The sequence below is a fragment of the Chrysemys picta genome, chromosome 7, assembly GCF_011386835.1.
Source record: "Chrysemys picta bellii isolate R12L10 chromosome 7, ASM1138683v2, whole genome shotgun sequence".
Lineage (NCBI taxonomy): Eukaryota > Metazoa > Chordata > Testudines > Emydidae > Chrysemys > Chrysemys picta.
The window spans coordinates 34,161,583-34,181,395 of record NC_088797.1 but is presented as its reverse complement, the minus strand read 5'-3'; the positions used below and the strand labels follow the sequence as shown (position 1 = coordinate 34,181,395).

Sequence of the window (19,813 nt, the reverse complement as noted above, 5' to 3'; positions counted from 1 at the left end):
GGCCTGGCTCGAGTAGGGAGCAGGCAGTCTCCAGCTGGATGCAGGCCTGTCTCCTATCTCCCTGCCCAGCCTTTTGCGAATTTACTGCTGTTTGTCCCCTCTGGTGCCCCATAGAACTGGGCTTTGAAGGCCTGGCAGTATTCTGCATGCACATTATCGGGGATGGGGCAGATTCTTCATTGGGGCGGGGGCGGACTATCAGCAATGGCCAATGGGGCACGAGTGGTGAGTATATATATATGCAGTTGATGCCCTGGGAAGGGAGGTGGGGCGTCAGTTGCGGAGCAAGGAGTAAGAGGCCTGGGGTGGACAGACCTTGACTCTGGCCAGTTCAGCTCCGCTCTCCTCTCCATGCAGCAACAGTAGCACTATGTGCTCCATTGGGGGCTATCAGGGAGGGATCTATGGGAAGGAGTTTCAAGGGGGCAGTAAGTGGGGGGGGGGGGTGTACTGGGAAGGGATGGGAGGGCCCTAGGAGAGGCAGCTCAGAGCAGGACCAGGCTGGGCCATGGCTCCTCCCAGAGCTTTGGGTACTGCCTTTCCCAAGTGGAATAGGTCGGGGTGTGGGGAGGGAAGAAGAAAAGGTATTTAGGGCCCTAGAGCCTGCAACACTCCCTCCCTCAGGGTCAGGCAGGTGAGGCAGCATGGGCAGAAGGGGGCCAGGCTAGGACTGGGGTTCTAGAGGCGATATAGCCCCTTTTTCCCCATAGTGTTTCACCTGTGGGCACCATACCTGAGGGCATTTCACAGAGATTAACAGGTTAAGCCAGGAGTGGGGGTGCAGCAGCAGCGTGGTCTCTGGTACTTTCAAGTAAAGCCCTGCAGTGCAGTATGCTACTTAACTCCCTTCACTGCACCTACTGAGTTCTGAGAGGTGGGCGGGTCCAAGACCCTTTCCCCAGCCTAAGGGGAGGGGCAACAACCAAATGATACTGGGGTACAGCTAATAAAAAAACAGGGACAGGATTGAGGATATAGGGCCCTAAGCAGGGAACTGGAGGGGGACAACGAGCAGAGTACCCCAGACGGCGCCTATACTCCTCAAAGGGGTCTAGGGAGCCAGTGGATGCAGCCTAGAGGAATTCTGCCCAGATGTGTGATGGAAGGGAGGAGTGGAAATAGGCCCCACAGTTGCAGAGCACTTCCCTGTCCAACATCCTCTTCCTGGTGTTATCCAGCGCCAGGAGGAGGTTGACGAGGAGGGCTGCTGACTTTGTGGGGCCATAGATAGGAGATGCGGGGAAAAGTGCAGACAGAACCTTAGGAGAAGGTTAAGCCAGGGGTGGGGGTGCAGCAGCAGTGAGGGTTCTGGTAGTTTTAAGTAGAGTCCTGCAGTGCAGTATGCAATTTAACGCCGGTCAGATCTACTCCAACCAAACATAGGGATGGGGAGGGAATGGGTGGCTGTGCCTTGGGAGATTGAACAGACAAAGGGTGGGACATAGGCCCCTTAGACTGAAGCAGTCTTATGTCGTCATTCATTTAAGGGGGGAGTGGGGGAGAGACTTCAGGCACCCTGTACCCATTCACTGATTGGATCCTGGTCCTTGTGCACCGTAATTAAGTGTAGGCCCTAATTTGCATTTTATTGTGTCTTGTATTGTAGCCATTTGTTTCCACCATTCCCTTGTTGCTAGTGGAATCTGTTTTCTTAAATAAAACTTTTATTTCATTACAAGTGCTGCATGTTATACAATCGCAGGGATTTAAGGTAAAGCTAATACATTGGGGTAGGGACAGTGCTTCTTGGGGGAGGGGAGGACACTGAGGATCTGGGATTTGTGTGGGGCTGGATATCACAGGGGAACATGTGTGGAAAAGAGAAGACTGAGAGGGGACATGGTCGCAGTTTTCAGGTATCTAAAAGGGTGTCATAAGGAGGAGGGAGAAAACTTGTCCACCTTAGCCTCTAAGGATAGAACAAGAAGCCATGGGCTTAAACTGCAGCAAGGGAGGTCTAGGTTGGACATTAGGAAAAAGTTCCTAACTGTCAGGGTGGTTAAACACTGGAATAAATTGCCTAGGGAGGTTGTGGAATCTCCATCTCTGGAGATATTTAGGAGTAGGTTAGATAAATGTCCATCAGGGATGGTCTAGACAGTATTTGGTCCTGCCATGAGGGCAGGGGACTGGACTCGATGACCTCTTGAAGTCCCTTCCAGTCCCTGAATCTATGAATTTATGTTTTGAGTGGCTGACAGGCTCCTGGTGGTCCTGAAAACCATCATTCCCCTCCCCCCTCCTGAGGGGCTGCACTATACTGTCACTAAAGGAGAGGCCAGTGAAGACTTGTGGCTTCTCTTCTCGGCCTCCCAAAAGACAAGCAAAGCGAGTGCAGAGTTGCCAGTATTCAGCCCCTCAGATATCACCCCATGTTTACTTAGGTGTGGAAATAGATCAACGGTTCTCAAACTTTTGTACTGGTGACCCCTTTCAAATAGCAAGCCTCTGAGTGCGAACCCCCCCGATAAATTAAAAACACTTCTTAAATATATTTAACACCATTATAAATGCTGGAGCCAAAGCAGGGTTTGGGGTGGAGGCTGACAGCTCATGACTCCCCATGTAATAACCTTGTGACCCCCCTGAGGGGTCCTGACCCCATTTGAGAACCCCTGAAATAGATTTAAATCCTCAATTTAGGAGAGACCTTAATGCTTTCTTAAACCCATTCCTAGACAGGTCTGCACTTAAGCACATGCTTAAGTTGATGTGATTTGTGCATGTGCTCAAGTGCTGCCCTGAACAGGAATACTTTCCTAAATTGGCAACTGAGGTGCAGCTGTCTGTGCAATGGGGGTCCATCTACAGCTGGGAGTTAATCCGGATTAACATGTGGGTGGGTACCCCTGGAGGGCAGCTAAACCGCAGCAAGGCAGCACTACTCGGGCACAGCGCGTCCATACACGGGGTTAACGTCACAGGAGCCAATCCCCTGGACCCACTGAAGTGTAACTAGGTCTGTGGAGTGACAGGGGACACTCCCCATGCGCAGACAAGCACTAAAACCAGCCTGCCTGGTGCAAAGCGGGGAACAGCCCGGGGCAGCAGCCTGACAACTCCTGCAGCGGGAGCGTTCGCGCCTCCGCCCCGCTCCCGACTGAGATTCGAACTTCTGGCACTCCCGCTCCTCCCCGCCCTGCCCCGCCCCGCCCCGCCCCCTGCTGGCCCGGGCACCCGACGCGCCCCGCCCCATGGCGGCCTCAGGACGTGTTCTCACGTGGGTTTGGATAGATTTGCACGGCGGCCAGTAGGCGCTTGAGATTCTAGTGCCCCACACAAGATGTTAATTGGCTGAGAGGCGGCGGAGGCGGGGCTAGCTGCGCCTTGGGATAAGGGATCGAGGCTGCAGCCGGGTGAACCCCGATTCCCCCCCCGAGCCCTAAGGGGCCCCGGGCTCCCCGCCGCCATGTCCGAGCGTGAGGAGCGGCGCTTCGTGGAGCTGCCGCGCGAGTCCGTGCGCCTGATGGCGGAGAGCGCCGGGCTGGAGCTGACGGACGAGGTGGCCGCGCTGCTGGCCGAGGACGTGTGTTACCGCCTGCGGGAGGCCGCCCAGGTGCGGGAGCCGGGCCCGGCACTGGGAGCGGAGATTGCACCGGGGCTAGGGGGCGGGCCTGTGACCCTTGACCCTTCCCCGTGAGGGGCTGCCCCCAGGACTGGCCTGAGCCCCCCCCGCGGGCGGCTGTCCTTGGGGCTGGTCCCTCCGATTCCTCACTTCCCCTCTCCCCTCCCGCAGAACAGCTCCCAGTTCATGAAACACACCAAACGCCGGAAACTGACGGTGGAAGATTTTAACCGGGCCCTTCGCTGGAGCAACGTGGAGGTGAGCGAGCAGGAGATGGGGCAGCGGGAGACTGAACCAGGAGCCCGGCAGGGGGAAACTCACCTGTTGCTGCTGCTCTCTCCTGCCCACAGACCAGTGCTAGCTGGATGGAGTCCAAAGAGCGCCCAGTCCAGTCCTCTCTACCAGGACACTGATGGTGGTGGCAGGCCTAGCTGTCCCCAAGATGGGCCTGGTAAGGGAGTGACCATCTGGTGTCCTTGCAGGTGGTGTGCGGCTATGGCTCCCAGGACCCCCTTCCCTTCCGTGCTATAAAGGAAGGGGAACTCTACTTCCAGGAGGACCGTGAGATCAATCTGGTGGAGCTTGCCCTGGCCACCAACCTCCCCAAGGGCTGTGCAGAGACAGCAGTGAGAGGTGTGTGTGATTACTCCATCCTCCAGAGTTCTCCCTCCAGACTCTCTAGGGCTTTGGGCAGCCTGCCTCTGAATGTCCCAAATTACAGGGTTCCCAGCTCCTCCCCTGGGGAGGATCTACTGGCCACATCCCTTCCCCCTATCTGCAAGCAACAGGACGCCCACCCAGCCCCTCTGCCTTGAGGACAGCCCCGTCCCCCCCATCTATCCCATAGCAGGGCGCAATGGAGGCCACCAGGGGAGGATAGTTCCCTGTCAGGATTGTTTACCAGTCTCCTTTAGTCACTGCTCAGCCAGGCAAGACACATGTTGCTTCCCCTGTAAATTAGTTCCTCCGGCACTCAGATCCAAGCTGTTGGGCTAGTGACTCTTCACTGGACCTGCATCTAATGCATAATGAGCACGATAACCCAACTTCTCAGAGCTAGTGAGGTGGGGGTTGATGCCCCGTGCTCTGTGACTAGGGTACCTAGATCTCTCTCCCAGGCTGCCTCATGAGAAGGGGAGCATCCTGGCCCAGGGAAGGCTGGCGGGATCAGCCAGGTTGTTTAACAGCATTTGTGCTTTCATTGTAGTTCACGTCTCTTACCTGGATGGAAAAGGAAATCTGGAACCACAGGGAGCTGGTAAGAACTGCCCAGTAACCCATTCCCTTGCCCTTATCTCCTCCTTGTATTGAAGCTGCATGTACAGGCCCCAACCAGGAGGGGGACCCCACTGTGCCGGGTGCTGTACAGACATTTGCTGCCCTGCAGAGCTAACAATGACCTCATCCTACTCCCTGTTAAATTGCTCTCAAACTAAACCCTGAAGCAGGAGGTTTTCTCTCCCTTCCCAAATCTTTGCTAGCATTAACTATGCAACACTTGCTTGTCCTACAAAAACAACAAGGAGTCTGGTGGCACCTTAAAGACTAACAGATTTATTTGGGCATAAGCTTTCGTGAGTAAAAACCTCACTTCTTCGGATGCATAGAGTGAAAGTTACAGATGCAGGCATTATATACTGACACATGGAGAGCAGGGAGTTACTTCGCAAGTGGAGAACCAGTGTTGACAGGGCCAATTCAATCAGGGTGGATGTAGTCCACTCCCAATAATAGATGAGGAGGTGTCAATTCCAGGAGAGGAAAAGCTACTTCTGTAATGAGCCAGCCACTCCCAGTCCCTATTCAAGCCCAGATTAATGGTGTTGAATCTGCAAATGAATTTTAGTTCTGCTGTTTCTCTTTGAAGTCTGTTTCTGAAGTTTTTTTGTTCAATGATAGTGACTTTTAAATCTGTAATAGAATGACCAGGGAGATTGAAGTGTTCACTTACTGGCTTATGTATGTTACCATTCCTGATGTCCGATTTGTGTCCATTTATTCTTTTGCGGCGGGACTGTCCGGTTTGGCCAATGTACATGGCAGAGGGGCATTGCTGGCACATGATGGCATATATAACATTAGTGGATGTGCAGGTGAATGAGCCCTTGATGGTGTGGCTGATGTGGTTGGGTCCTCTGATGCTGTTGCCAGAGTAGATATGGGGACAGAGTAGGCAACGAGGTTTGCTACAGGGATAGGTTCCTGGGTTGGTGTTTCTGTGGTGTGGTGTGTAGTTGCTGGTGAGTATTTGCTTCAGGTTGGGAGGTTGTCTGTAAGCGAGGACCGGCCTGCCTCCCAAGGTCTGTGAGAGTGAGGGATCATTTTCCAGGATAGGTTGTAGATCGTGGATAATGCGCTGGAGAGGTTTTAGCTGGGGGCTGTATGTGATGGCCAGTGGTGTTCTGTTATTGTCCTTGTTGGGCCTGTCCTGTAGTAGGTGATTTCTGGGTACCCGTCTTGCTCTGTCAATCTGTTTCCTCACTTCCCCAGGTGGATATTGTAGTTTTACGAATGCTTGATAAAGATCTTGTAGGTTTTTGTCTCTGTCTGAGGGGTTGGAGCAAATTCGGTTGTATCTTAGGGCTTGGCTGTAGACAATGGATCGTGTGATGTGTCTTGGATGGAAGCTGGAGGCATGTAGGTACGTATAGCGGTCAGTAGGTTTCCGGTATAGGGTGGTGTTTATGTGACCATCACTTATTTGCACTGTAGTGTCCAGGAAGTGGATCTCTTGTGTGGACTGGTCCAGACTGAGGTTGATGGTGTGGTGGAAATTGTTGAAGTCCAGGTGGAATTCTTCAAGGGCCTCCTTTCCGTGGGTCCATATGATGAAGATGTCATCGATGTAGCGCAAGTAGAGGAGGGGCACTAGGGGACGAGAGCTGAGGAAGCGTTGTTCTAAGTCAGCCATAAAAATGTTGGCATACTGTGGGGCCATGCGGGTACCCATAGCAGTGCCACTGACTTGAAGGTATAAGTTGTCCCCAAATCTGAAGTGGTTGTGGGTGAGGACAAAGTCACAAAGCTCAGCCACTAGGCTTGCTGTGGCCTCATCAGGGATACTGTTCCTGACAGCTTGTAGTCCATCCTCATGTGGAATATTGGTATAAAGTGCTTCTACATCCATGGTGGCCAGGATGGTGTTTTCAGGAAGAACATCAATGCATTGTAGTTTCCTCAGGAAGTTGGTGGTGTCTCGAAGATAGCTGGGAGTGCTGGTAGCATAGGGTCTGAGGAGAGAGTCCAAATAGCCAGATAATCCTGCTGTAAGAGTGCCAATGCCTGAGATGATGGGGCGTCCAGGGTTTCCGGGTTTATGGATCTTGGGTAGCAGATAGAATACTCCTGGTCGGGGTTCTGGGGGTGTGTCCATGTAGATTTGTTCCCGTACTGTAGCTGGGAATTTCTTGAGCAGATGGTGTAGTTTCTTTTGGTATTCCTCAGTGGGATCAGAGGATAGCGGCTTGTAGAATGTGGTCTTGGAGAGTTGCCTGGCAGCCTCCTGTTCATAATCCGACCTGTTCATTATGACTACAGCACCTCCTTTGTCAGCCCCTTTGATGATAATGTCAGAGTTGTTTCTGAGGCTGTGGATGGCATTGCGTTCTGTACGGCTGAGGTTATGGGACAAGTGATGTTTTGTCCACAATTTCAGCCTGTGCACGTCTGCGGAAGCACTCTATGTAGAGGTCCAGTCTGTCATTTCGACTGTCAGGAGGAGTCCACGCAGAGTAGTTCTTCTTGTAGTGTTGGTAGGAGGGTTCCTGTGGGTCAGTGCACTGTTCAGTGGTGCATTGAAAATATTCCTTGAGTCGGAGACGACGAAAGTAGGCTTCCAGATCACCGCAGAACTGTATCATGTTCGTGGGGATGGTGGGACAGAAAGAGAGTCCCCGAGATAGGACAGACTCTTCTGCTGGGCTAAGTGTGTGGTTGGAAAGATTGACAATGTTGTTAGATGAGTTGAGGGTACCATTGTTATAGCCCCCAGTGGCAGGTATTAGTTTAGATAGCTTACTGTCCTTTTTCCTCTGTAGAGAAGTGAAGTGTGCATTGTAAATGGCTTGTCTCATTTTTGTAAAGTCCAGCCACGTGGAAGTTTGTGTGGAAGGCTGGTATTGTATGAGAGTCTCCAGTTCTGAGAGCTCATTCTTGATCTTCTCCTGTCTGCTGTACAGGATGCTGATCAGGTGGTTCCTCAGTTTCTTTGAGAGTGTGTGGCACAATCTCTCACCATAGTCAGTGTAGTATGTTGATTGCAATGGATTTTTTACCTTCAGTCCTTTTGGTATGATGTCCATCTGTTTGCATTTGGAGAGGAAGAGGATGTCTGTCTGTATCTGTGCAAGTTTTTTGTTGAGGTTGATGGATTTCCACTCCATACGGCTAAATTTAGTGCCTTGCATGGTGTCAAGTATCAGGGGGTAGCCGTGTTAGTCTGTATCTACAAAAACAACAAGGAGTCTGGTGGCACCTTAAAGACTAACAGATTTATTTGGGCATAAGCTTTCGTGAGTAAAAACCTCACTTCTTCGGATGCATAGAGTGAAAGTTACAGATGCAGGCATTATATACTGACACATGAAGAGAAGGGAGTTACTTCGCAAGTGGAGAACCATTGTTCACAGGGCCAATTCAATCAGGGTGGATGTAGTCCACTCCCAATAATAGATGAGGAGGTGTCAATTCCAGGAGAGGAAAAGCTGCTTCTGTAATGAGCCAGCCACTCCCAGTCCCTATTCAAGCCCGGATTAATGGTGTTGAATTTGCAAATGAATCTGTAACTTTCACTCTATGCATCCGAAGAAGTGAGGTTTTTACTCACAAAAGCTTATGCCCAAATAAATCTGTTAGTCTTTAAGGTGCCACCAGACTCCTTGTTGTTTTTGTAGATACAGACTAACACGGCTACCCCCTGTTGCTTGTCCTAGTTATCCACATACACATCCAGTCCCTCTAAATCTCATTTAGTTCTTAACCTCTGCACCATCCTGCAGCAGGGAGTCCCCCAGGCCAATCACAGTGTGTGGAAAAGTATGTCCTTTTATCAGTTAGGAATTTTGCCACCTTTTGGTCGCTCCTGTCCCCTTGTCCTTGTGTTAGGAGATTGGGAGAACAGAAGTGTGACGTTCCCCTCTGGTGTTATCCGGATCGGTGATCTGCCAGGCCTCTCCAATCCTTGACTCTGGGAGCCAGCCTTACCCTTCCCTGCTGTGAGAACCCCCACTCCTGGGCTGTTCACACACAGCTTCTGGTATGTAAGCTGCTCCCAGCTACTTGCAAGCAAATGACACTAGCCAATATCTCCGGTCCCAGACGCAACCCTAGGAACCTCCGTCTTGCAGTGTCCGGTTATGCCTGCTAGACGCTGAAAGCTTATATGAGTTCATCAATTTAACAAAGAAATATATACGTACCAGGCTTGTTATCCCAAGGGGAGCCTCTGACACACTTCAAACCAAACGCACTGCTTCAGGTAGAATAAACAAACACATTCATTAACTATAAAGATAGATTTTAAGTGATTATAAGTCAAAGCATAACCAGTCAGATTTGGTCAAATGAAATAAAAGCAAAACGCATTCTAAGCTGATCTTAACACTTTCAATGTCCTTACAAACTTAGATGATTCTCACCACAGGCTGGCTGGTTACTTTTCAGTCAGGCTCTCCCCTTTGATCAGCTTTTCAGTTGCTTGATGGTGGTGGTGTCTGTAGATGTAGGTTGAAAAGAGAGAGCATGGCAAAATATCTCTCCCTTTTATCATGTCCTTTCTTTCCTCTTGGCTTTGCTCTCCCCTCCTCTTTCCGTCCCCCCCCCCCCCTTTCAGAGTCAGGTGAGCATTACCTCATCGCAGTCCTAAACTGACCAAAGGAAGGGGGATGACTCCCTCAAGGGTCTAACAGATTCTTTTGTTGCTGCCTAAGCCAGTGTCCATTGTTCCTGTGAGGCTGGGCTGGGTTTGTCCCATCCATGCCCTGATGAGGTGTGAACTGCCTCTCTGTTCTTGGAGAGTTTTTGCATGGGCTTGCTTTAAGCCATGAGGGTACCTTTTCAGCCTCATAACTATGTACATGAAATTATAACCTATAACCTCACTATAACATTACTGTAACAATTTCTATAATATCACTATAACAACCATGCTCAGTGCATTATGAGCCTTCCGAAGACATTCAACATGACAAACTTTGCACTGGATAGCACACAATCATTTTATAAAGATGAACATGGGGGTGTAGGGTGTCCCCCCGAAGTACAAAGCATCACAAGAAGCTCCAGATCTCCCTTCTATGTCCCAGTCATTATCAACTTTTCTCCTGTCCCCTTTCTAAACAATCCCAATCTTTTCATATGAGAGTTTTTCCTCGGTCAGTCTCTGACACACAGACACACATTTCTGCCATCTCCTTTCTGAACAATGCCCCATGGCAGGTCCCTACCCTGTACTGGGACTCAGGCTGCTGCTGCTCTCGTAGGGATCATTGGTGCTTCGGAGGGGTCTCCACTGAATTCCCGTAACCCTTGCCTTCCTGGCTTCTCCTGCAGTGCCCAGTGCTGTCTCCACACTCTCAGATGACCTGCTGAAGTACTACCAGCATGTGACCCGAGCTGTGCTTGGGGATGACCCGCAGCTAATGAAGGTGGGTGAGGGGCTGAGGATCAGTGCCTTTATCTCAGACTGGCCTGGAATGTGGGGGGGCAAATGAGGGTTTCAAGGACTGTAGAGCCCCAGCCTCCACAGAAGCTACTTTTGCTCCAGGCTTGATGCAGCCCGGTGGGGGAAGGATCGCAGAAAGTTCTGGCACCAGTGGTCCAGCTGGAGAACTGCCCACCAGCTCTGATTGGCTCAGGTGTCTCAGAAGGACATGCAGCAGGGATCGCTGGCCCTGTGTGGGGAGCCTGACTGAGGGAGAATGGCTACATGACAAACCATGGTGCAACCCCTCTCCCCAGGCTGGGGCTCTCCATTCCATTCCTGGCTGTGGCACCCCTCTTCCTCTGACCCTTATCTGACACTTCCTCCCCACAGGTTGCCCTCCAGGACCTGCAGACGAACTCGAAGATCGCAGCCCTGCTGCCCTACTTTGTCTATGTGGTCAGCGGGGTGAGTGGAGCAGGAGGCCCCGGGGCATGTGACCCACCTGAGAAACAGGGTGGGGTGGGCAGGAGACCCTCCCAAGGGTGTGGCTCCCCTGGAGCGGCCCACGCCCTCCTTCCAGCAGCTCTGAGCCTTTCGCTCTTTCTTCTCCTGTCCCAGGTGAAGTCCGTCAGCCATGACCTGGAGCAGCTGAACCGCCTGCTGCACATCGCCAAGAGCCTCATCCAGAATCCCTACCTGTGCCTGGGCTCCTATGTCAAGAGCCTGATTGCCAGCGTCATGTACTGCGTGCTGGAGCCACTCGCCGCATCCATCAACCCCCTCAACGACCATTGGACGCTCCGGGACTACGCTGCCATGCTCCTGAGCCACATCTTCTGGTGCGGCATGGTGGGGAGTGGCTGAAAGGGCGTCACTGCCACCCCCAGCACCCAGGCAGGGGAGTCAGCAGCATGTCTGGTGTCAGTGGGAGTCTCCTTAAGAGTCCAGTGCTGCCCCTGCTCTCCCAGGCAGCTCTGATGGAGCATGATGGGGTAGGGGAGGGTCCTGGATGGGATGCACAAGTCCAATCTCCAGGGATTTTCAGCCTCTGCTCGGTCTCCTCCCTCAGGACGCATGGCGACCTCGTCAGTGGCCTGTACCACCAGATCCTGTTGTCCCTCCAGAAGGTGCTGGCTGATCCAGTGCGCCCGCTTTGCTCTCATTATGGGGCAGTGGTGGGGCTGCATGCCCTGGGGTGGAAGGTAAGGGACAGCTCTCGACCCCACATGATCTTTGCTCTCCTCTCCCTGCCCAAAGGGTGGTGGTACCCAAGCCAAACACCCTGTTTCCCTGGGAGGTGGGTCTGAGAATTGAAGCAGTGATGCCTCCCAGGAGGGTGGCTACACTGGGTCCCTCTATGTTGGGGGGCATGGGAGGAAGTGGTGACCTGCTCCAAGGGCTGGTAACTGCTGCTCTGTGCCCCAATCCCATCTCTTTGTGCACACACAAGGCAGAGGACCCTGGCTCAGCTCCCCAGGCCAGTACTTTAGCTTCTCATGTATTGGCTGTGCTGTTGGTTCTTGGACAGTCAATAAATGGCCCTTTTTGGGCTGGATCTTTGCTCTCTCCTCTCCAGGCTGTGGAGCGAGTCCTCTACCCCCATCTCTCCACCTACTGGGCGAACCTGCAGGCCGTGCTGGACGACTACTCTGTCTCCAACGCCCAGGTGAAGGCTGATGGGCATAAGGTGTACGGTGCCATCCTGGTGAGTCTCACCCCTCCCGTCCAGAGGAGAGGGCTGGGCCAGGGCTCTGCCCACAGGGCCCACACACTCACTGCAGTTCCAGGCAGCCCAGAAGCCCGTGACTGAGCTCCCATCTCCCAATAGCGTAGCATCTTGCCTCAGTCAGACTAGATACAGGGCCCCTGCCAGAAAAGGGATGGGGGTGACTTGGCTTCTCCTTGGGTAGGGTGAAGGTGGTTCTCCAGTGCCCCTTATATCAGGGATGGGGATGGGCAGAAAGGGCTGTGTGAGCAGCAGCCTCAGGCAGGGGCCCAGCTGAGCCAGGGATCCTCCAGTCTCCTGCTGTGTGTGGCTGGGTTTGCAGCTGGGGTTAAAGAGCGGAGAGGCCAGGGCTTCTAACCAGAGCAGCTCTTCCTTTGCCAGGTGGCAGTGGAGCGCTTGCTGAAGATGAAGGCCCAGTCAGTATCAGCCCAGGGGGACAGACCATGTAGGGATGGGTGCCGTCGGGAGAGCTCTCCCTGGCTCAGCCCCCTGCAGGATCCCCAAGTGGAGTTCAGCTTTGGCATCGCCAGCCACCTTCTGCAGCTGGGCAGCGGGGGCCCCCAGCTGGGCACTGGCATCTCTGCTGACCCTCCCACTGTCTCCCTGCACGAGACCTACCGGGAGCTCTACGACTTCTTTGGAGACAGCCTGGCCACCCGCTTTGGCACAGGCTCGGGGCTGCACGCAGCCGAGCCAACACCTCCCGGCCCCAAGGTCTTGGACACCAAGAAAGAGCAACCAGCCTTCGGCACAGGGGATGTAGTGCGCAAGATGCCCCAGCTGACAGCCAATGCCACAGTGAGTCCCCGAGAGGAGGAGAGCCCCCGGGCAGACTACCCACCAGGCAGGCCAACCCTCCATCGCTCGGCCAGCGTGCCCCGCTCTCGTAGCGCATCACGCCAGCAGGGCCACCGGCCTGGGGTCCGTGACGTTTTCCAGAAGTGCCGCTTCTCCCCCCAGGGGCCACCCCACTTCAGCTTTGTGATTGCTGGGCGGCAAGTGGGCCGGCGGTGCAAGGGCCGAGTGTTCCAGACCTGCTTCCCCCAGCACCATGGCCCTAGCCACATTTCCCGCTATGCCCAGAAGCTGCCCATGATCGGCAGGACCAGCAAGCCTGTGAAGAAGTGGGCCCACTCAGAGTACTCCCTTTACCTGCCTCTCTGAGGAGTGACCTCTCCCCTGCAGGACTTCAGCTCATGGGTCCTTCATCCCTCCCCTGTACTACTGAGCATCCCTTGTTGGATGAAGTCAGGGGCCCCCACTCAAGCCAAACCTCTCAGGAGAGGATTTTATCTTCCAGGGTGGAGGGGGCCTACCCAGCAGTCTCCGACACACACAGCTGAGACACATTCTGCCCTCAGCAGTGCCTCCTATGTGCCCAGACTGTGGGGCAGGCTGAGCCTGCTACCTCTGCGCCTATGGACTGTGCACTCCTCCAAGGGCCATCCAGGGTTTTCTGCTGTGTGATGGCTGAGCCTTTGCTGGGGAGGTGTTGGGGGAGTATGGGTGGGAGAGGGGAGGCGATTGCAGGGCTTAGGGCCTCTGTGTGATCTAGGTACAGCACACAGCAGCAGATTCCATAGCCTAACTAAAGGATTTTAGCTCCCCGGCCCCAAGCCATGTCCTCCCCTGAGGCACGAGTGCTCCTGTCCTTGTGTACTCAGCACTCCCCTTGGAGTTGGATTTTCCTGACAGCACACAGCATTTCTCCAACTCCCCAAGCCTTGTATTGACACCTGCTTGTTTAATAAAGATGCTGCTGCTGCTGTTGGGGACTGAGAATTTGTTTGCTGACCTCTCCCTTGTTGCATGGGGGTGGGGTAGCTATAGCACCTCCTGTCTTGCCCCTGCTAGGGGCTGCCCCTTAGCCCCTCTGTGGGCCAGTGCTCACTGAAGGTAGCCAAGGGAAGACTAACATCTAGGAAGCTCTAACTCTCAGAGCTGAGGGACCTGCTCCTGTCTTCCTAACCCACCACCATAAACTAGGGGCCCTACCGCCACCCATCTCCACACCTGCCATGTCTGCCCCCTCTCAAACAGTGAATCAAAGCCTGGCAAGAGGAGCTGGGCCTGTCTGTAAAGTGAGGCCCACAAGGTTTTCTGAAGGTGGCTTTAAACAGCAGGACTAGGTTGCTCTTTGAGCATGTGTAAGATCCCATGGCTGTTGTAACTGTGTTTATTTTGGGGGTTAAAAGGGGTTCAAGCATGGATCTGGCTAAAATCACCCCACTCAGTTACATTTCAGCAGCACTATATGGCCACACTTTGGGAATGATGCAGAGTCACACAAGCTCAGGGCTGGGCTGTGGCCTCTCCAACACTCACTTTAGTAAGGTGTCAAGGATGCGATTTTGTGTCTTTCTGTGATGCTTCACAGGCACAGCTCCCAGCAGCGAGTGCAAATCCTCCCTGAGAGTGGGAGATGGGACCAGAGCAAAAATAAACCCTCTCTGTTATCTTCTACCCCAGGGCTTGTTTCTCTCCAAAGGGGTAGCTGGAAGGTGATGGGCAGCAGTATGAAACCGATAGAAAACAAGTCATGTATTCAAGGTTAGGAAGCCCAAGTGCTGGTATTAGCTCACCTTCCAAGAGAGGGCACTAGCTCAGAAAGTGCTGGTTGATAACACAACTGCTGGTAGAGGTTGGTGAAATCAATGGAAAAGTGACAGCCAGGACCAAGCACCTTTGCAGCTGGAGCTGTGTGTGTACTGCCAATTATAGGAGTTTGACCAAACACAAATGGGTCTTTTACAACTGAGAAATATCAGGGTATCAGCGTAAGGGAAGCAGAGCCACCCCAGGACTGTGGCATGAGCTCCCATGGGAACTAAAGACTAGCACAAACCTTGCCAGGCCATGCTCCTCTGACCCTGCCGTCTCTGTCTCACACATTGCTGCATATCTACGGAGAGATTACTAGAACAATCCAAACCCTTCACACACTTCTGCTAGAGAGAGGATGAGAACAAATGTCTGCCATGATGCTTCATGCACTGAGTGGGGGGCGCTCAGGTACTGTGGTAATGAGTGCAGTGCACGCACCGCTATTGAGGATGGCAACCGATTCCCACCCAAGGGGACGTATTGGAGCACTTGGATGTGACTTACATGATTTACAGAGGAAGAATAATCGCAGGGGAGGCTTTCTAGAGGCTCTCACACAGAACAGTTTACGTGTGGGCAGTATGCTCGGGACTAGGCCTCTTGAGCTGATCTAGGATGCCTGCTACCCCGAGGTTGGAGCAGGTGTGGAAATCAGTGGCACTCCAAGCTCTCCAGCTGCGTGGTGAGGTATGAGGCTGTGGGTAACCCGCTGTAGACAGACGGCACTTTTGGCCTGCGCTGTACAGTGCCTGGCGTAATGGGGGGTGAGGAGCTGCATGTGGTGCACAGCAGAGGGGTGGGGTTGTGTTATATCCCCGCACACAGTGGCGGGGCCAGCCCTGGCTGGGTTTGTAGCAGCGGGGGGGTGGGGGGGGGCGGTTGACCAGATAGCAAGTGTGAAAAATCAGTACAGGGGGTGGGGGGTAATAGGCACCTATATAAGAAAAAGCCCCAAATAGCGGGACTGTCCTGATAAAATTGGGACATCTGGTCACGCGGGGGGGGGGGGGGGAGTTTTACTGGAGCAGGGAGCAGGGGTCTCGCGGTACTAACTGGGGGAGGGTGACGGGACAGGCTCATTTCAGCACTGAAATGGGGGGAAACAACACGTGAGCGGGCCTCCGACACACACAGCGTCCCGCTGGAGCCTCCCCAGGCTGCCGGGGGCGGATCTCCCAGGGGGCGGGGATTGGGGCTTCGGGCCCTGGGCTGGCCGAGGGGAACATGGCGGTGTCCGCGCTGCAGCTGGGGGAATTGGCCCTGCACGGAGCTGCCTTCCTCTGCGGGGTGGTCTGCGCCTCGGCCCTGACTGTCACCCAGGTACCTACCCCGGCGGGGGGGGTCTGTCCGGGAAGGGGCGCGCGAGCGGGAAGCAGGGGCTGGGGGAAAGGTGAAAGCTCCCCCCCCCGTGGAAAAAGGCAGGGGAAACACCCGGCCCCAGTGTGCACCCCTCCCCCCCCAATGGCTGCTGGTGTCTCCGTGTCCGCTACCCGCAGCAGCGCCCCCCGCTAGTCTGACTGCCTCCAAAACACCCCCACCCGCAATCTGCAGCACCCCCGCCCAGGACTCTCTCGAGCAGCCCCATTACACCCAGCGGCTTCTCTCAGCGCACAACTCCCCTCCCATCACCTCCACCCCTTAAACCGTCCATCCCTGGACAGCCAGCGATCGCTAGCTGCACTAAGTGCCCAGCGGGGCAGGGGTTAATCTAAAAGGCCCTGGAAAGACTCATCACTACCTGCCAGGTGCTGCCGGAAACATTGGCCCACCTCCCTCCCTCTGGTGCCGGATTGTGCACCCACACCCTGGTGCACTCAGCCCCTGACCTGTCATGTGAGCTGTACAGCCCTGGAGCTAATGCGAGTCAGCTGAGGCCCTGGAGAGGCAGGAAAGCTCCAGCAGTTAGTTTCCTTCCTGCCCCGCCTACGTGCACGCACCCCTCCCTGTACACACACAGGCCCCACCCTCCCATCTGGGGCCCTGGGTCCTGTGTCTCTCAGGACACAGACACTGGTTCTCCACCACTGTTCTTCCCCCTCCCATTCAGCCCCAGGGAAGTCATTACTGTATTTGCCATTTGGCTGCACCTATCCGGCTCCCCATCCACACAGGAAGTCATCAGTCCTGGCCCTAAGAGCTTAGAAGGCAAGTGACAGAGCCAAGCTGTGAGGCTCTCAGGCCTGGTCTCCACTGAGGCTCGGAGCAAATTCTCCCCTGGCACCGCTCAGGGGCTTGGGAGACTAGCCAGACTGGGTACTGCCAATTGAACCTAGACCTGCTTCAGGCAGGGTTAAAGAACTCGATGGTAAAATGCCCCAGCCTTCTGCTCCCAGCATGGCTACTGCAGAGAGGAAGGGTGGATGGCCCAACTGGCATGAGACTTGGTTACACACCTTGCTCCACCACGGGCCTCCTATGTGACCTGTGAGTTACTTATGTCTCCTCCAACGGCTCCGTAGCTTGTCCCCCCAGTTGGAATGGGCAGAGGGAGGAAGTGCTGAGACAAAAGTGCCTCAGCAAAACTGTAGCAAACTGTGACAAAGTAAGTCTATTTTGTAATATTTCTATGAGTCCTGTCTGCCTCAGTTTCTCCTGCTGAGAGTGGTAGAAAGGGAGCATTTGATCTCCGCTCAGGCTAGGAGATGTAGGTGTGGGTGTCGGCTAGCTGCCTGGGGCTTGGGCCCCCATATCAATACAGCATTTGAGAAGACAATGGCAAATCCAATCACCTGGATGTTGGTTCCTAGCAACCAAAGACCCCAAGGGACAGGGATTTCCACACCTCCTGGTCTCGAGAATAAGGGACTGGGAAGGTGGGGAGATAAGAGTGGGCTGCTGGAAGGAGTCAGGGCTCACCTGAAGCCTGACCAAGGAGATCAAATGCAAGACAGAGCTTGCACCAAGGGTTCACTCCAGCTTGGCTGGGCTCTGGGCTAACCCGAATGGACTGTGCTCTAACCTTCAGGTCTCTGTGCTACCCAAAGGACTTCCTATGCTGTGTGCCAGTGAACTAATAAACCCCACTGTTGTGACGCTGTTTGGTGTCACTACAGATGCTTGGCAAGGTGCACTAATCTCTGAGGAGTGGACAAGTCTCTATCAGGGGTCTGTGTCAATTGGACTCACTGAACAGAGCTCACGGTGTGAAGCAGGAGTGCTGGAGGCCCACAGGTCCAGTCAAAGGAGGAGGTGAAGCTGCATGGCTTATCCTGGAGGAAGGGAGACCCTTAGGGGGTCTGGCACACTGAAGGGGCTCCTCCTAGAGACTTCCAAAGCAGAGGGCGTAGCACGATTCTGTGGCTCACTGACAGGCTGAAAACAGTTCCACACGGGGGTCTGGGAAGGGCAGACAAGTTCTCCCACAATACACCACAAACCAGTTCCTAGAGCAGCTTCAGGTGCTAAGGGTCTTGGGACACACCCCAGAAATCCTAGCGCAAAACACACACAGCTGCAGCGCCAGTGTGGCGATAGGCTGGGTACATGTGTGACTGCAGATGTGCCAGCCAGGAGACAGGTACACCATTGCGTCTCTGGCCCAGATCCTCACAAGTATTTAAGCAACTAACTCCCCTGGGGAGGACAGTCCTTCCCATGGGAGTGAGGTGCCTAAATACCTTTGAAGAGCTCGGCCTCAATTCCCCAAGGAGCATACAGGCATCTTAGAGTCCCGCCCTCCCCGCCCCTGCCAATCTTGGGCAGGGCCTCAATGCCTTGCTATAAAACAACGGAAATGCTGCTGAATGGGAGTGTCCATGTCCCCTGTGCTGTGGAATCTGCTCCCCAAGGAGGCTGTCTCTGTTCTCTCGTTCCCAGGGGGAGTTTGGTGGCCGGTGTATCCTCTATGGGTCCGTAGACAAGAACGGGACGGCCCTCGCTCTGTCTCACTTCAGCAACATCTCCCTCTGTTACTTCGTCACTGCCATCTCCATCCTCATCGCTGTGTACTGCTTCGCAGTGCTGCTCTACGGCATCTACAGCTGCTGCATGGACGAGAGGAGGTGGTGAGCAGAGGGGGCATGTTGGGGTGGGGAGTTAGAGCCACCCAGTCCCACCAGCTGGTCACACTGATCTCTCCCCCATCCCATTCCAGGGATCACACCTGGCTCACCGTGAACCTGGCAATCTCTGCTGTGATCCTTTTCTTCCTGCTGGTCTCGGCCTGCATCCTTCGGGTTGGGATGGACACTCTGTGCTCGTCCATCCTCCAAACCAAACTTGTGAAAAGGTAGGTGGGCTTTTCTCCCTCAGGGGAGGACCGCACTCCCCATGTCCAGAGGGACTCCCTGCCCCACAGGATCGCATCATTCCCAGCAGCCACAAGCTCTGAGTCGGTGCAAAGACCCAGCACCGGGGGGAAATCATCAGCCCGTGTGGGATTTCTCCTCTAGCTCTCCAGCTAATCCATGCTCTGTCCTTTCTTAACTCCACTCTAGCTGCCAAGAGGCCCAGCACACACAGTGGTTCCCACAGTATAATGCAGCAAGGTTCTACGACAATCTCTACAGTGCTGAGGTGAGAATTAACCCAGGGCTAGGGGGCAGCAGCTGACGGGGGCGGAGGGAACAGCAGAACTTCTGCCCCCAAGAGTTTCAAGGAGGGCTAGCCATTGCTGTGAGAAACGGAAGCACAGCAGCACGAACACAGCATGAGCGGCTTGTGAGAACCATTATTCTCAGGCCCCTGGTTTGGGCCCCGGCCGATTAGAGGAGACCACGGGGGAGGGAAAGAGGGTGGGCTCTATCCCATTAACAGTCAGTCCCTTTACTATTAGTGAGGAAATTCCGCTTGCTGCAGTGCAGTCAGCTTGGGGGACTCCAGGCAGCCGGATTTAGTATCTTGGTGGCCCCTGATGTTTGTAGGTGAGCTAAGAACGAAGTCGAACACCCTCATGCTTCGGGGGAGGAGGGAATCCCACCCCACGTGGGCCAGGTGTGGTACAGCCAGGTGTTCACTGATGAAGCAGCAGGCAGGACAGACAACTGTACAAGCAAATGGTCTGGCTGCCTCTTCCTGGGGCAGGGGCTTTGGAGGAAGTGTCTGAGGGAGACGGGCAGGGAGGGCAATACACAGCCATGTTTCACCAACCCCCTGCTACCTGTGGTTCTCCCCACTCCGACAGGCGGCTGCCTGGGTGAACTTCTTCTTCTGGTGTCTGCTGATGGTCCTGATGCTCGTGCAGCGCAGACAGGAAGCCCCGTTCCAGCTCCTGCAGCGCAACGACCCCGAGTGGAGCTCCGAGACAGACGCCATCTTTGGTGCCCGGCCACAGAGG

General features: G+C 54.3%; 2 protein-coding genes across 5 annotated transcripts; both read left to right on the top strand.

Moving 5' to 3' along the window:
- Window positions 1-3,277: 3,277 nt before the first annotated feature.
- On the top strand, window positions 3,278-13,716 carry TAF6L (TATA-box binding protein associated factor 6 like). 4 transcript variants are annotated; one of them, XM_065551151.1, is made up of 10 exons: window positions 3,278-3,556; window positions 3,737-3,823; window positions 4,048-4,198; window positions 4,773-4,823; window positions 10,115-10,209; window positions 10,599-10,673; window positions 10,827-11,047; window positions 11,278-11,410; window positions 11,785-11,913; window positions 12,301-13,716. In XM_065551151.1, the coding sequence occupies exons 1-10, from the start codon at window positions 3,410-3,412 to the stop codon at window positions 13,096-13,098; spliced, it is 1,887 nt and encodes a 628-aa protein (XP_065407223.1). In that variant the 5' UTR covers window positions 3,278-3,409; the 3' UTR covers window positions 13,099-13,716. The 4 variants fall into 4 exon arrangements, with proteins under 4 accessions (XP_065407223.1, XP_005289299.3, XP_065407225.1 ...); XM_005289242.5 differs by having other exon boundaries at window positions 3,280-3,556; window positions 12,316-13,716; XM_065551153.1 differs by having other exon boundaries at window positions 3,293-3,556; window positions 3,742-3,823; window positions 12,316-13,716.
- A 1,985-nt stretch (window positions 13,717-15,701) lies between these two features.
- Window positions 15,702-19,810, top strand: LOC101934229 (transmembrane protein 179B; the record flags this gene model as incomplete). Its single annotated transcript, XM_065552768.1, has 5 exons — window positions 15,702-15,858; window positions 18,355-18,542; window positions 18,632-18,766; window positions 18,975-19,053; window positions 19,661-19,810. Coding segments are annotated over exons 1-5 (648 nt in total), but the record flags the coding sequence as incomplete, so codon positions are not given.
- Window positions 19,811-19,813: the final 3 nt, after the last annotated feature.